Source organism: Microtus oregoni, unplaced genomic scaffold (genome assembly GCF_018167655.1).
Source record: "Microtus oregoni isolate MIOR12 unplaced genomic scaffold, Mior012 000002F_ref0000024, whole genome shotgun sequence".
Taxonomy (NCBI): Eukaryota; Metazoa; Chordata; class Mammalia; order Rodentia; family Cricetidae; genus Microtus; species Microtus oregoni.
This window is the reverse complement of record NW_024543061.1, coordinates 62,056,853-62,071,399: the sequence shown is the minus strand read 5'-3', so window position 1 is coordinate 62,071,399 and position 14,547 is coordinate 62,056,853. Positions and strand designations below refer to the sequence as shown.

Sequence of the window (14,547 nt, the reverse complement as noted above, 5' to 3'; positions counted from 1 at the left end):
TCCTGGTTTCCATGTGTGATGTCACATTTGCTCAGACCTGGACCTTGGAGTTTTTATTGGGACTCCATTATGTACATAGTAATTTTTGATAGTCCATGCAGTTAATCTAGTCTTCAGGGCAACCTAAAGCTCCTCTTTCCCCAGTAATAAAAAGTGTGGCCAGAGGTCACCCTAGATCCCCCCAACATCAGACAGAGCTCTCGAAATAAGTGCCATTGCCTGCATTTCAGTGTGTGCTTTGACTCACGTGTATGGAGGGGCTGTGAGGAGCTAAACCACCTTCCCAGGAAGCTGAGCAGCCCCCCACTCCTCATGCCTGTGGAGCTTGGGCCCAGAACTCAGCCCTGTGCTTTGTCCTAAAGACAGATTTTTTTTCCCCTCCGGCATGGTCCAATGCCTACTTCTGACAGAGGACCAAGTGTCCCAACTCAGAAACCAATCAGAAACTTCTCCAACAAAGCCACATGCCATGCATCCTGCATGTCGTACTGCCTACCTTAGCAGGGCCCAAAGGAGAGCAGAGGTCAGGGTTTTGTCCTGGCAGAGTTGGTGAACATAGTACCACTCTCATCCCGGGCTGCGCTGGCCTTGTGCTGTGAAGGGGACAGATGAGAAGACTGAGGGTGACCCCAGGAGGCGGGGCTTTTTATAGGGTCCCTGCTGAGCCTGTGCTGGGTCCTTTACTGCACTTCACTTCACGGTGAACGCAGAGAGTGGATCCTCAGCGCCCCCCAACACACACACTGACTTCCGCCTGCCAGTTCAGCCTCTTGGGGCTTCTTCCCCATCTCCACCCACCTTTCACTGTAATCTTCCAACCAATCTGCGTAGTCTAATTGAGTTCCTCCAGCCGAACAATGGCAAGCAAGGATCTTCTCCCCATTTTTTTTTTTTTTTTTTTTTTGGTGTGCCTGAGTAGCCGCTGTGCCCCACAGGCCATGTTTCCCCTTGGGTGGGTCTGCATCGGTGTTGCACATATGTGTCTGTCGTCCTGCCCCTGTTAGTGCATTCCTCGCTGTCCCTTCCCTGGCTGGGGCAGGGTACCAAGTCTGGCCTGCTTCCTGCCCTTGCCTTGTTGGGAACTGCTACCGTGACGGTGGCTTTGGGCCTTCCTTCTCCACGATGCTGTCATTCCTTCACTCAGGCTGTGGTTTCTTCCTCTCAGCAGTTCCGAGTCAGAGATGGAGGAGGAGGAAGAGGAGGATGACGAAGACGACCAGCTCCCCACCTCTGACCTGGGCGGGGTTCCCTGGAAGGAGGCAGTAAGGATTCATGCCCTTCTGAAGGGGAGGAGTGAAGAGGAGCTGGAGGCCTCCAAGAACTACGAGCCTGAGGAAGAGGAGGAGGAGGAAGAGGAGGAGGAAGAAGAATATGATGAAGAGGAAGAGGAGGAGTCAAGTGAAGGTCAGGAACGCCTCCTCTAGTCCTGACCCCATCCCACCTCCCACCCCTTCGCCTGTGTTTCTGGTGTGAGTGTAAGAGGTGTCATGGATGCCGCCCCAGGACCTGGGGTTTTCTGGCCCTCACTCTTTCCAGACCTTGGGTAGGTTGCAATGTCTGGCAAACTGAGAAATCTGTCCCTTGTCTACATTCGTATTTTTAGTTGGAAGTGGAAGGCAGGCAGGCTCATCTTCATCTGAGGACTGTGTCCAAGTTAGATTGCTTCCATTTTTCACTTTTTGTCTCTCTAATCCCCCTTCAGTTCCATGTAGAGAACATTATTTGAGTAAGACAAAGACTCCTGTGAGGAGTCGCCCAGGGTGCTGGATAGCGGGTGCTGCTGTCTTGGGTGCTCACTAGACCCGCCCCAGCCACATAGTCAGTAACCTTTGGGGCCTGAAGCATGTGTTCAGGTTTTGAGTCTCCAGCCATTCCAGTTGCTTCTCAGGCTCCTCTTGCATTGGACTTGAGATGTTTCTGTTCATCCCCTGTCTGGCTGTGACCTTAAGACATAAGGGACTTGGCTGTGTTGATACCGTCTCTCTTTCCCTGGCTGCAGAAGGCCTGTGGATGGTTAGGAAGGAACCAGGACTGGTAGACTCCCCAAGGAGAGCCATGCTCACTTCCCTGGGGACGCAGAGCCAAAGGGAGGGACAAGCACGTGTTCTTCCAGCCATGCTTCCGAGTTATTCCTGACAGAGAATTAATCAGCTCTCGGTGGCAATGTCACCTCCTAGTTGGCCCTGCTTGTCCTAGGATTCTGCGCTCCCTGGCCAGGACCATCCTGGTGGGCTCAGAATCAGTACACTTGGTGATGCTCAGGCATCTTCCCTAGAAAGCATCATCTCTCTTCCTCCCGCACCTACTCCTCTGAAGGCCAGAGTGGAATCTAGGCAGACTCACTCAATTTCATGAGACATGAAGGAGGAATGTGCCAGAAAGAGACTGGACTAGCCAGAGCATGGAAGTTCTGTGCCGTCATGTCTGCCTCACCATGCCGGCCCAGAGTTTCCGTGAGCTCATGCTCATCAGAGTGAGCGCATCCCCTTCACAGCTGCCACAGGGAAAGACACTCCGTTTGAATCACTTGAGATGCCATTATCTGTATGTGACGATGACTACCTACTTTTAGCCCCCACACCACTCTGGGAAAATTGGCCCGCCTTTCTTTTGTGAAGACTATACTTTCCAGGCTGGGAAGTTCACAGTTTGTTCAGCCCAGCCCTTGGATGTTTCTTTGTCCCCGGCTTGCCTTGCCTCTTTGGGACAGCACACCTGGATGCCTGTGTGGTCAGGGGGCAGGACACTCTCACAAGCAGCTAGGATAGATAACTCTGCTCTCTGTTTTCTTTCCTCCCTCCATTCCCTCCTCCACTTGTCCCCCTGTGGGATTCTTGGTGCTGTCTGTGGGTGTCTGGCTCCCCCTGCTGTAGAAGGGGAGTATTGCCCCTGGGACAGAGAACTCCTGCAAGGCCAGTGGCTCCAGCATCTCTCAAAGGAAGAAGAAAGGGGTACACGTGAAGGTACCCGCTTTGCCCCCTGCCCATCTCTACCCCAGCTCCCGTGCAGCCATCTAAAATGTGCCTCCAAGAGCAGGTCCCACATGGAAAGGTCATTTTAGAAAGCTGCTCGCAGAGGCTTTGAGCATACCCAGCTGGGCACCTTTGCTGACGCAGCCTGCACAGGATAGCGCGTGAATCAACAGATTCCCAGCAACAGTGTTTATGGAATGGGGCCCCACCAGCAATCCCTGGAGCTTTTGCTCTGAGTTCCCATTATCCGTAAAACCTTGTTGCCCAACCATTGCTCTTCAGTCTCACCCCAGGATCTCCGCGCTACTGATGCCTCCCCACCCCCACCCCACCACACACAACACACAAAACACACACAACACAGGGCCGCATATGCTGGCAGAAGGCAGAACCGTGCTCAGAGAAAAGGCGTAACTCTTCCCTGTTGCTTAGAAGCCAAAGAAAGGACCAAACTTTTTCTCTGTGTCTCACCCTCCCTGGTCCTGACACAACCGAGCTGTTGGTGAATTTGCCATGATTCAGCCCTTGCCAGCACCATCTGGGCAGACTGTCGTTGGGGTGGGCTGAGTCTCTAGAGACCAGTAAGAGTCACACCTTCGCGACTTCGTTACGGAGCTGTCGCGGTGGTGACAGGCGGTATCCAATTAGGGGTGTCGGGGTGGGGGAGCATATACTCACAGGTGGAAACTGGCTTCTGGCAGAAGCCCCAGCGTCCTTCAGATTAGTGGCACCTGCTCTTACTGCCTGACTAGCTTGTCCTCCCCTCCTCAGCGCCCACCCCCGCGCTCCTTAGTTACTGGCTGTCCCTTTATCTTAACCCTGCTGTGTGGCATGATCCAAACACTAATGAGAGGTCCTGCGGGGCAGGGGCTGCATGTGCACTCTCCACGGGCACTGCCAGTAAGAGCATATGCGGGAGCCCTGGCGAGTGAGGAGTGAGCGGAGAGGCAGATCTGTGCCCAGAGGGGCCAGAAGGGCTTCGGGTGGAGTTTGTAAGAAAGGAGGGGCTTCCCCCACAGTAGGGCGGGGTAGTGGCCTCACTCCTGCCTGAATGCTGGAGTTCAGGACTTCACAGGACACACAGGACAGATCTCTGCTTCATCCCTAGCTGCCGTCCCCACCCTCAAATGCTGACCGCCTGCCCCCTGTCAGTGCCCCCGCCACAGCGCCAGCACATGGCCATGTGGTCTCTGGCCAGAGGGCGTGTCCTCTCGGGCATCTGCTTTACTGCAGAGGGTGAGAACTAAAGTCCCGGTGAGTTGGCTGGCTCCTGGCAGAGTGGCACCGTCCTCAGCCACCTGGGATAGACAGATGTGCCAGCTAAAGGCCAGGTCCTTGGGCCCCTGCAGTGATGGTCCTCCACAGTGAGGGTCTTCGGTCCTGTCCCACCCTGGGCATTGTGGGCCTCGGATTCGTTTTATTATGGAAAGGAAAAATTCCTTCTGCATTTGGAGGTGGAGTGTGTGGATCCTCACTAAACTCAGAAGTGATGTGAAGCTCAAAATGACTAAATGAAAAATGAAACCAATGACTAGAAAGTGTGAGCGTGTGCCCCTGTGTGTGTGCACGCACGTGCTTGTGTGTGTGTGTTTGTGCACAGGCATTCTTGATTTTTACCTCTTTCTGACTCAAACTAGTCCCGGCAAACACTGTAATTCTTTGTTTCCTTCCTGTGGTGTCTCGTCCTCTCCCTCCTGTCCCTGTTGCCTTTCCCTTCTGTCCCCCCTGTGCCCTCTTTCCTGGGGACCTGGCGCCCTAGCCGGGAGCAGCAGGCTGCAGCAGATCCTTACCGCAGCAGATCCCTTGGCGATCCAGGCCGATGTGCACTGGACACACATCCATGAGAGGGAGGCGGAGGAGAGGATGCTCCCGACCTCCGAGTCCTCCACTTCTAGAGGTAACTGCTTTGAGCCCATAGCCCAGTGTGCATCCTAAGCACCCATTCCCAGACCCTCCCGCACATGCAGAGGCCCCGTCTGCTGGGGGACCCCTGTCCTTGACTCTCATTCAACGATATATAAAGTTCTCTGTGCGTTAGGAGGTAGCCAACTCTGTCTCTGCTCATGCAGAGTAGGAAAGTGGGCCTGGCTCAGAAGACCCTAGAACTTGCTGTCTCCTGCGTCTCTCAGCAGGGCGAGTGTGTCAGCAGAGTGCATGGCAGGACCAGAGAAGGGAGCCTATTTAGAAGCGAAAGTAAGGAGAGGGGCACCCCAGGGGCCTCTGGTGTCCTGGTGTCATTGTCAACTCCAGGTTTGACGTGACACGGTCTGTTTCCCACTAAGGTGAAAGTATATTTTATTATGGCTTCTTCCTTGTTTGATGGTTTGAACAGGGTCTTACTGTGTACCCCTGGCTGGCCTGGAACTTGCTGTGTAAACCAGGCTGGCTTTAGATTCGCAAGGATCCACCCTTTTCTGCCTTCTAAGTAGTGGGATTAAAGCTGAGCACCACCATGCTCTCCACCCCCTACCCCCTTCTTTCTGTCTTTTTTCTTTTTCTTATTTTTTTTAAGGCAGTCTCACTAAGCTAGCCAGGCTGGCCTTGAATTCAAGATCCTCCTGCCTCAGCCTCCAGAACTGGTACCACCATGTCCATCTTTTGGCTTCTTCTAAGGAATAGCAGTAAAAAAGGAAACAGAACCCATCTAGATGTGCTGTGGCTATATGTCATTCTCTTTGACTGTCTGTCTTCCATGTAGGGACCCTTGGCGGCGGCGCCAAGTGGTGCCACCCAGGGCTGCCTGTCCTGTAAAACTCTGAGTCTGTAGAAGATCATTTCCAGTCCGCAGGAACATTAGGCCTTCGTGTGATGTTTTTGTTCTCTAGGACACCAAGATGAACCACAAGACGGAGACAAAGACAACTCAGCAGTCCTGGTCAGAGCTGCCTTCTCTCCTTGTCCCAAATACCTGTCACAGGCTAGCATCGACACACACACACACATGCTGCTCAGTGCCGGGTGGCCCTGTCTTACGATGTCTTGGTTCCTCATCCTCTGTTTTGAATTTTAGGACTGACTCCAGCTCTCTCTGCTGAGAACTTACCAGTGTTTAACTCTGCATTTATACTCTCTTTTAAATTCAGTGACCGGCCTTCCCTCCGTACGCCGCGCAGCAGTCCAGGCCTGGCTGGAGACTGTCTCCGGAGGTAGTCTGGTGATATGTGACCCCCCGCACCCCGTTCATCATAACCTCTTTCTCTAGGCGGCTCCGCTGGCATATCTTAACTCTAGGACTCAGCTCTTGTCGCTGCTGCATGCGAGGGCAGAGCCAGTGGGCGGGGCTCGTGCATGCCTAGTCAGACAGCCCATCTGCATGGACCAGAAGTGCATCCTCATCCCAGGCAGGCTGGAGACCAGCAGTGGAGATAGGGCGGAGCCTCGCTTTTAAGAGTTACCGTTAGCTGTTGGATATGAAGGCCAAAGTGAAAGGAAGCTTTTGTTTTGTTTTGTTTTTCGAGACAGGGTTTCTCTGTGCCACGGCCCTAGCTGTCCTGGAACTTCCTTTGTAGACCAGGCTGGCCTCGAACTCACAGAGATCCATCTTCCTCTGCCTCCCTAGTGCTGGGATTAAAGGTGTGTGCCACCACAGCCTGTCAGGAAGCCTTTTTTGTTTGGTTAGTTTTTGGATTTTTTTTTGTTTTTTTGTTTTTTGTTTTGTTTTTAAAATATTTATTTATTTATACATATGAGTGCTCTATCTATATGTATGCCACCATGACAGAAGAGAACATCAGATAGAAGAGGGCACCAGATCTCATTATAGATGGTTGTGAGCCATCATGTGGTTGCTGGGAATTGAACTCAGGACCTCTGAAGGAGTAGGCGTGCTCTTAACCACTGAACCATCTCTCCAGCCCAGTTTTTGTTTTTTGTTTTTGTTTTTATTTTTTTGAGACAGGGTTTCTCTGTGTAGTCCTGACTGTCCTGGAACTCACTCTATAGACCAGGCTGGCCTCAAACTCAGAGATCCACCTGCCTCTGCTTCCCGAGTGTTGGGATTAAGGCGTAAACTGTCACCACCTGGCTTTCTTTTTCTTTCTTTCTTTCTTTTTTTTTTGTGAAAGAAGCTTTTTATGAAGTTCTGTGCCTATAGAATGCAGCTGGGTAGCAGTGGGTGTTGGTTGAAGTCGGGTAGCGTTCCGACACGTCAGAGGAACAGTCAGAACAGGAATTCCTGGAAAGTTTGCCTCAGGGGAGAGGCGAGGACTGGTGGACACAGCCGATGCTGAGCTCTGTGAGGCACTGCCCGGTGGCACCTGAGCTGGGTCCCCAGACTAAACTACAGCATCTCACTACGCAGGCCAGAGGTGACCTGAGGAGTCCGTTGTCTGCCTTTGTCGACCTAGAAACCTGTTTCTCAAGGAGAGGGTGTCTGGCGTCTGGGGTGGGACAGACAGCCCGTCCCATACAGGGTGTCTAGTCCTGCCTAGACACGGGCTTCTTCCCAGGAACCCCCCAAAAAGGAGACAGCACACGCACGCGCACGCACACACACACACACACACACACACACACACACACCACACACACGGTTGGGAACCCGTGTCCTAGCAGTCACTTCCAGGACCAGTAGGGACGATGCTTGTGGACCTTTATCGTCCTTGCCCTCACACGCAGCTGAAGTAGACATTTTGGCGCGAGAGTCCACGGGTGAGAGAGGTCTTGGAGTCTAGCATGGCTAACCCCGAATTATCATTCTTTGAGGCAGAGGAAGGAAGAGCGAGACTAAGGAGAAAGGATGTCCTAGCAGGCAGCTGAGATAAATGGCCACTCCCAGCTTCCGTAGTGTGTGGCTCCTCACTTGTGTGGCAGCTTTCAGCACAGCGCTCCATCTTAACCAGAATTCCATCCCTCGGTTCCATCGCTCTTAGCCGCGTCTCCGCACACATCCGCTGCTGCTGCTGCGCCAAAGCTCTGAGTGTTTGCTTGTTGATCTGTGTGACCGCCTTTTCTTCCGAGGAATTCGAGGCGTGTGGGATCCCCACCCTTCCAACTCTACAGCAGGTGTTTCTCAGGCACACTGGGAAGGACCAAGAGACCAGGCCAGGCTGGCCGAGGCTGGGCCAGCCGGGGGAACCAAGGAGTGGTCTCCTTCGTGTTTGCTTCCAGCTTTCTTGCCAGAGAGACTGTGGTTACCACCTCAGTGCCAGGCACTCGAGCAAGCACGTTGTTCACAAAGGCTGTCTGCAGTGGGCCCAGATTCTGTTCCCAGCAACCTCTTGTTCCCCAGCATGGCAGATGCAGCGATGGTCTCGCCAGCCGAGTACAAAGCCTAGTTTTAAAGCAGGACCCAGGTGTTGTTCAGTGGGTGTCCGTGTCCCCAACGTCCCAGTCACACATTCTCTGGTGAACATGTTCGTGAGCGTCCCAAAGCAACATGACGACTTGAGTGGTTTTTCCCCAGTATTTAACACAGCGAATGTTGTTAGCGTACGAGAGTGCCTTGGCGTTGCCCCCTCCCTGGATGGCTCTGGTGTCTCAGAAAGAGCAGGTGCTGAAGCTAACTGTTCAGCTGCTGCCACTTCCTAAACCCCACGCTGTCTGCCATTCCCCAGCGTGTTTGCCATAGTTCTCCAGTTTCAACTTTGAAAAAGTTCATCTGGGCATGGTGGCACATGCCTTTAATCCTGGCACTCAGGAGACATAAGTAGGCAGATCTCTGAGTTCAAGGCCAGCTTGGTCTACATAGCAAGTTCCAAGCCAGCCAGAGCTATGTAGTGAGACCTTGTCTTAAAAAAAACCAAACAAGGGGTTGGGGACTCAGCTTAGTGGTAGAACACTTGGGCAAAGCACAAGGCCCTGGGTTCAGTTCTCAGGAAAAAAAAAAAACCATAAAAAGGTTTTCATAGATTTGAATTATCATCATTTTATGGATTGTGTGCTAAAAATAAGTATACAAAAAATTGTGCAGTGTAGAGAATTAAATCAAAACTCACAGAACTGCCTCCCTCTACATCAAGAAATATAGCATTCCCAGAATCTTCACAGTGCTGCTTCCTACTCCCAGCCCCAACCCTATCCTCAGGATCCCCTCCCCAAGGGAGCCTCTTTCACGGGTTTTGTCAGCACCTGAGCTCAGTGGCCCGTGCTGACTGGGAGCAGAGCAGTAGGTTGGCCTGGCCTCTCCCCTTTCCCCTCAGCTTTGAGACAGTCCAGATGTGCTTTGATGCCTTCCCCTTGTGAATCAAAAGCATTGCCCTCAGGCTGACAGCATCCCCAGGCAGAGCCTCTGCAGGCCCAGGCGAGTCCCAGGTGCCGTACAGCTCAGGGTCCGTCTGCCTCAGAGTGGATGAAGTGTATGAATGCCTTACTTTATTCTGTGGCCCTAAAGAGCCATTCTTGAGTCCAGAAAGGGAGCTTGACATATCCCTTCAGGTCCACCCTCTTGCGTTAGCAAATTCTCAGTTGTCTCTGGATAAGGCATCAGTCTCTCCATGGAGCTGAACATCAGAGCCCACTGTGAGTCGCTTGACCCTCAGACCTAAGCTTTGTCACCCAAAGGTGACCGTGAGGAACAGCCCCTCCGGCTGCCTCAGGATGAGGAGTGACTACCTCATGGCACATGAAGTAGCCAGCACTGGGCCTGTTATATAAAGTCCTGCTAAGAGTTGCCGATGGCCCCACAGCATCCCTTGATTGTGACTGACTGGAGGATCTCCGGCAGCAGCCTCTGGTGGAAGAGGTGATACCTCCAGGCCAGAAACTGTGCTTCTCCCTCCACATGGCCCTACTAGAGTGGAGAAATAGCCATGGTACCCACGCTGCTTATAGAGCGCACTCCATATCTGTCCGGGGCCTCCCTTCTCCCCGTGGCCTGTGCATCACTACCTTCTGCACCCTGCACAGTTATTTGTCTGTCTGTCCTTTGCTTCCCGTCCGTGAATGTCTCTGCTTTACAGCCCCTCTGGATGAGAATGACCTAGAAGAGGACGTGGACTCGGAGCCAGCGGAGACTGAAGGGGAAGCTGCAGAGGATGGGGACCCTGGGGACACTGGTGCCGAGCTGGATGGTATGGGGCCCAGCCTTCCTTCTGCACTTCTGTGACCTCCTGTTACACATGGGGAACAGAACCAGATTGGGTGGAACTCACAAAAGATAGCAAAAGTTGAGGGGGACAGCTGGGGTAGGGGTAACTCTGGGACTGGAGAAAGAAACAGGGAAATGAGTCCACGGGCACCCCCAAAAGGGTTTTGGTGGTGGTTTGCCTCTGTCACAGCCTCTTGTGTCGTGGTCACTGTGTTGTACAAGTAATCAAATGGGATGGGGAGCTGGCTTGGTGGGCAAAGTGCCTGCTGCACAGGCGGGACTGCGTGAGTTCAGCTACCTAACACCCGTGTGAATGCCGGCCGGGCACCGAGGAGGGTGGAGCCTGGCTGGCCAGTTAAGCTGAAAGGCAAGCTCCAGGTTCAGGGTGATCTTGTCTCAAAAAGCTGAGGTAAAGAGCAATGGGAAGAACCATTGTCAATCTCTGGCCTTCAAACAGGTAAGGATAGACAGACAGACAGACACACACACACCAAAAACACCACAAGTCTCCACAAACCCCACACTCAGAAGGCAAGATGGATGCCTTGTGTTGGATTTATCTCTGGTAAGAGGCTCAGTTTGCAGGGACTGCGCACCCAGGTTAGACCTCACGCCACGGTGAATGATCCTGTTGAGACTTCTCTAAGGAAACAGGACACAGAAAAGGCCCACAGCCAGAGCTCAAATGTGTAAAACTTTGCATCACACCTACCTCCCCCAGATCAACACTGGTCTGATGACATTCCTTCCGACGCCGAGACGGAACTTCGCTTACAGTGCCAGGCCAAGGCGAAAGCCGAGCTGGAGCTGAGGGTGTCAGAGAACGAGGAAGAGAAGCCTCCTGATACACCAAAGCAAGAGGAGAGAGGTAGGGGGCAGGAGGAAAGACTTCCAGAATGTCGCAGGGCATGCTGATAATACCAGTGAGGCCTTCAGAATAGAGCTTGTCATGCCTAGCCTTACGGGTGGCTAGGACCCTAATCATGCCTGTCTGGGGCCACAGGTCTCTAACCTTTCGTTGGGTTGTGTGAGAGCACAAGAATAAAGACATCACAAAGCTCAAGGCCCATATCATAGCCACCACACATAATGACCACAGTGCCACTCAGGAGCACACGGTGCAACAGCACCCTCCTTGAGTCCCTCCGTTTGGTTTTTTGTTTGTTTTTAGAATAGCCTAAGGGTAGACCCAAGGACACAGTACAAGTTAACCTTTTCCAAGTCCCTGCTCTCCTTCCTCAGCGAGGGGCTGGCTGTAGTGTGAGACCCTCTGTGGATCTGGCTGTTCCTTACTCCTAGTATATCTAGAGCAGAAGGGACTTAACTCCTATCGTAAACCTCCGTGTCCCTCCTTTCCAGGTCCTTCCCGAGTCTCCAGCCCTAGCCAGTCACCTCAGAAACAAGCCATTCTGCTCACCCCAACCCACAGCCCTGAGGCAGAGGTAAGTAGGGCTGGGGACAGGGTTGTCAGTGGGACCTTGAGACCTTCAGGAGACACGACCCCATGGTGTACGCTCCACAAAGAGAGGGGAAGTAGCCCTATAGCCACCTAACTTTGTGAAATTCTAAAAGTTTCCTATCTTGTGCTGTGTACAGCTGTTGATGACATGCAGGTTCAGGTGCTGCCTCAGTCCTTGTGGATGGGCAAGGACTCTTTTTTTTTTATTTTTAAGTTGATATGTATGCATCTATAGTTTATAAAAGGTATGTTTTTTCCTTATGTTAAAATAAACATATAACTATTTAAATGAAAACCATGCCTTGAGATCACCAGAACCACCTTAGAGAGTGACCAGGAATGTGCCATGTCACTGTCTGAGGGTCTTAGTCTGGGAAGCACCACTTGCAGGGCGGACTTGGAAGGAATCAAAGCCAGGCCTTGGTCTCTGGGGCTCCAGGCAACATGGCGCAGTCCAGTAATTGACCTGAGAAGTGAGCAGCCCTGGGGTGGGTATTCTAAGGGTCTGTGTGCGTCTCCATGGTTCCTCAGAGGGACAGTGTGGCCAAAGAGGAGGACTGTGCTAAGTAATGACTTTAAATCCTTTCATACATTAGCCCCACGTTATCCCTCGGGGACCCCAGAGCTCGAGGTATTGTAGGTTGTGATGAAAGCCAAATTCATTAGTGCCCTTGGCAGTGTTCACGTGAGTGGACTAAGAACCCAGGATGTGCATGAGATGAGCCATTCCTGAAAGCTCAGCCCCCCCCCCAGCTAAGTGGAGAGATTTGAAACATTAATAAATGGAGCAGAAAATGAGTCCGCCCTCTCTGCAACCCTTTGAGTAATAACCGAAAGGATGGACAGGACTTTGATTTGCTTCAACCAGTGTAGGCCCCTTGAGAGAGAATGCTCCCTGAGGGAAGGTGCTGATTTCACTGTCTCTTCTTTCTGTGTAGGGGGCCCAGTCCCCACTTACCTCTGTCACCACCAAGGCGAAGTCCCCCGAGGAGCCCCTCTTTCCTGCACCTCTGCTCCCCAGAGAAAAGCCCAAAGCTGAAGCCCCCACAGATCAGAAGATTGTGCACTCGCCCATCCGATCACAGCCTGTGGCCCTGCCAGAAGCCAGGACACCTACCTCACCTACCCGCTTACAGCCAGAGTCTCCACTGGCCCCTGCCCCACCGCCCTCAACCCAGCTCCCCATCTGTTCCCAGCCTCAACCTTCCTCAGATGCTTCCATCCCGTCACCCTCCGAGTCCCCCATACGCTTCCAGCCGGTTCCAGCTAAAACATCCACCCCCTTGACCCCACTCCCTGTGAAGAGCCAAGGAGACCCCAAAGACAGACTCAGTGGCCCTCTGGCTGTGGAGGAGGCCCTGAAGCGGAGTGACCTGGTGGAGGAGTTCTGGATGAAGAGCGCCGAGATCCGCCGCAGCCTGGGCCTCACTCCTGTGGACCGGAACAAGGGGTCAGAGCCCAGCCTCCCCTCACCCGCCTTTAAGCCAATATCCCTAAAGTCCTACTCGGTTGACAAGTCCCCTCAGGAAGAGGGCCTCTGCCTTCTGAAACCTCCATCTGTTCCTAAAAGGTTAGGCCTGCCAAAGTCAGCTGGTGACCAGCCCTCACTGCTGACCCCAAAGTCGCCCTCTGAAAGGGAACTGAGGAGCAACCAGGAGGAGCGAAGGGACCTCTCCAGCAGCTCGGGCCTAGGCCTCCATGGCAGCTCCTCCAACATGAAGACCTTGGGCAGCCAGAGCTTCAACACCTCGGACTCTACCATGCTCACTCCGCCTTCTAGCCCACCCCCACCCCCACCTCCCAATGAGGAGCCTGCAACCCTGCGAAGGAAGCCCCATCACACTTTTGAGCGCAGGGAGGCCTCGGTTATCCCTCCTCCTCCTCCTGCCACATTCATGCGGCCCCCACGGGAGCCAACCCAGCCCCCCAGGGAGGAGGTCCGGAAGTCCTTCGTGGAGAGTGTGGATGAGATCCCCTTTGCTGATGATGTGGAGGACACTTATGATGACAAGACCGAGGACTCCAGTCTGCAGGAGAAGTTCTTCACACCCCCCTCCTGCTGGTCCCGGTCAGAGAAGCCCCTGGCCAAGGAGAATGGGCGGCTCCCTCCCCTGGATCGTGATGCACAACCGCAGAAAAGGGGGCTGCCTCTGGTCTCTGCAGAAGCCAAGGAGCTGGCTGAGGAGCGCATGCGAGCCCGGGAGAAGTCTGTGAAGAGCCAGGCACTTCGAGATGCCATGGCCAAGCAGCTGAGCAGGATGCAGGCCATGGAGCTGGCAGCCTCCAGGTCCCGCATAACTCCATCTCAGGGCAAGGAACTAGGGCCCGAGTCCACCAAGCGCTCAGGCTTCCGAGGTTCCCAGGAACCCACTCTGAAGCATGAGGCTACTAGTGAGGAGATCTTCTCTCCTCCATCAGACTCAGGAGGCCCTGATGGCTCTGTCACCTCCTCTGAGGGTTCCAGTGGGAAGAGCAAAAAGAGGTCGTCCCTCTTCTCCCCCCGCAGGAACAAGAAAGAGAAGAAACCCAAAGGGGAAGGCCGACTCCCAGAGAAACCCAGCCTGGGCCTCCCAGAGGAAGTGGCTGCTAAGCCCAAGTCCCTGTGGAAGTCGGTCTTCTCCGGGTACAAAAAGGACAAAAAGAGAAAGAGTGATGAGAAGTCCTGCTCCAGTACCCCGTCCAGTGGTGCCACGGTGGACTCCGGCCAGCACAGGGCATCTCCGATTGTGAGAGCAGGTACGCGTGGCCGAGGGAACTCACAGGAGAGATGTGGGGAGTCCCTTCGCAGTCATTCAGTTCACCGAAGGTCCACTTCCCTATGCCACTCCTGCAAGGCTTCTTAGAAAGGAGAGCAAGCTGTTCCCGTCTCAGCCTGATCCACTGCATGAAATAATGTTAATGCCAACTTGAAACCAGATGGGTAGATTCCTGTTGGTATCCTTCCTGAGGTTGCATGACCCCAAACATGGGCCTGATTTTGAGTGGGACGGAGAAAAGTCTTGCTAAGGGGTCTTGAACAGGTGTCTAGAATGCTGTTTGGTGTTGGCCCATCACCTTTGGGGACAAGCCCGTGTCTCCTTGTGTAGGAG

General features: G+C 53.4%; 1 protein-coding gene across 13 annotated transcripts in view; it reads left to right on the top strand.

Moving 5' to 3' along the window:
* Mical3 (microtubule associated monooxygenase, calponin and LIM domain containing 3) overlaps positions 1-14,547 on the top strand; it is a 182,968-nt gene that overhangs the window by 141,205 nt on the left and 27,216 nt on the right. For 5 of the 13 annotated variants that reach the window (XM_041640910.1, XM_041640884.1, XM_041640902.1 and 2 more), the window contains 8 exons: positions 1,166-1,404; positions 2,874-2,963; positions 4,732-4,869; positions 6,056-6,118; positions 9,872-9,982; positions 10,721-10,867; positions 11,359-11,441; positions 12,397-14,194. In XM_041640910.1, the coding sequence (XP_041496844.1) occupies positions 1,166-1,404; positions 2,874-2,963; positions 4,732-4,869; positions 6,056-6,118; positions 9,872-9,982; positions 10,721-10,867; positions 11,359-11,441; positions 12,397-14,194 (2,669 nt within the window). The remainder of the gene's footprint in view (positions 1-1,165; positions 1,405-2,873; positions 2,964-4,731; positions 4,870-6,055; positions 6,119-9,871; positions 9,983-10,720; positions 10,868-11,358; positions 11,442-12,396; positions 14,195-14,547) is intronic. The other 8 variants (XM_041640924.1, XM_041640917.1, XM_041640938.1 and 5 more) reach the window with 6 other exon arrangements.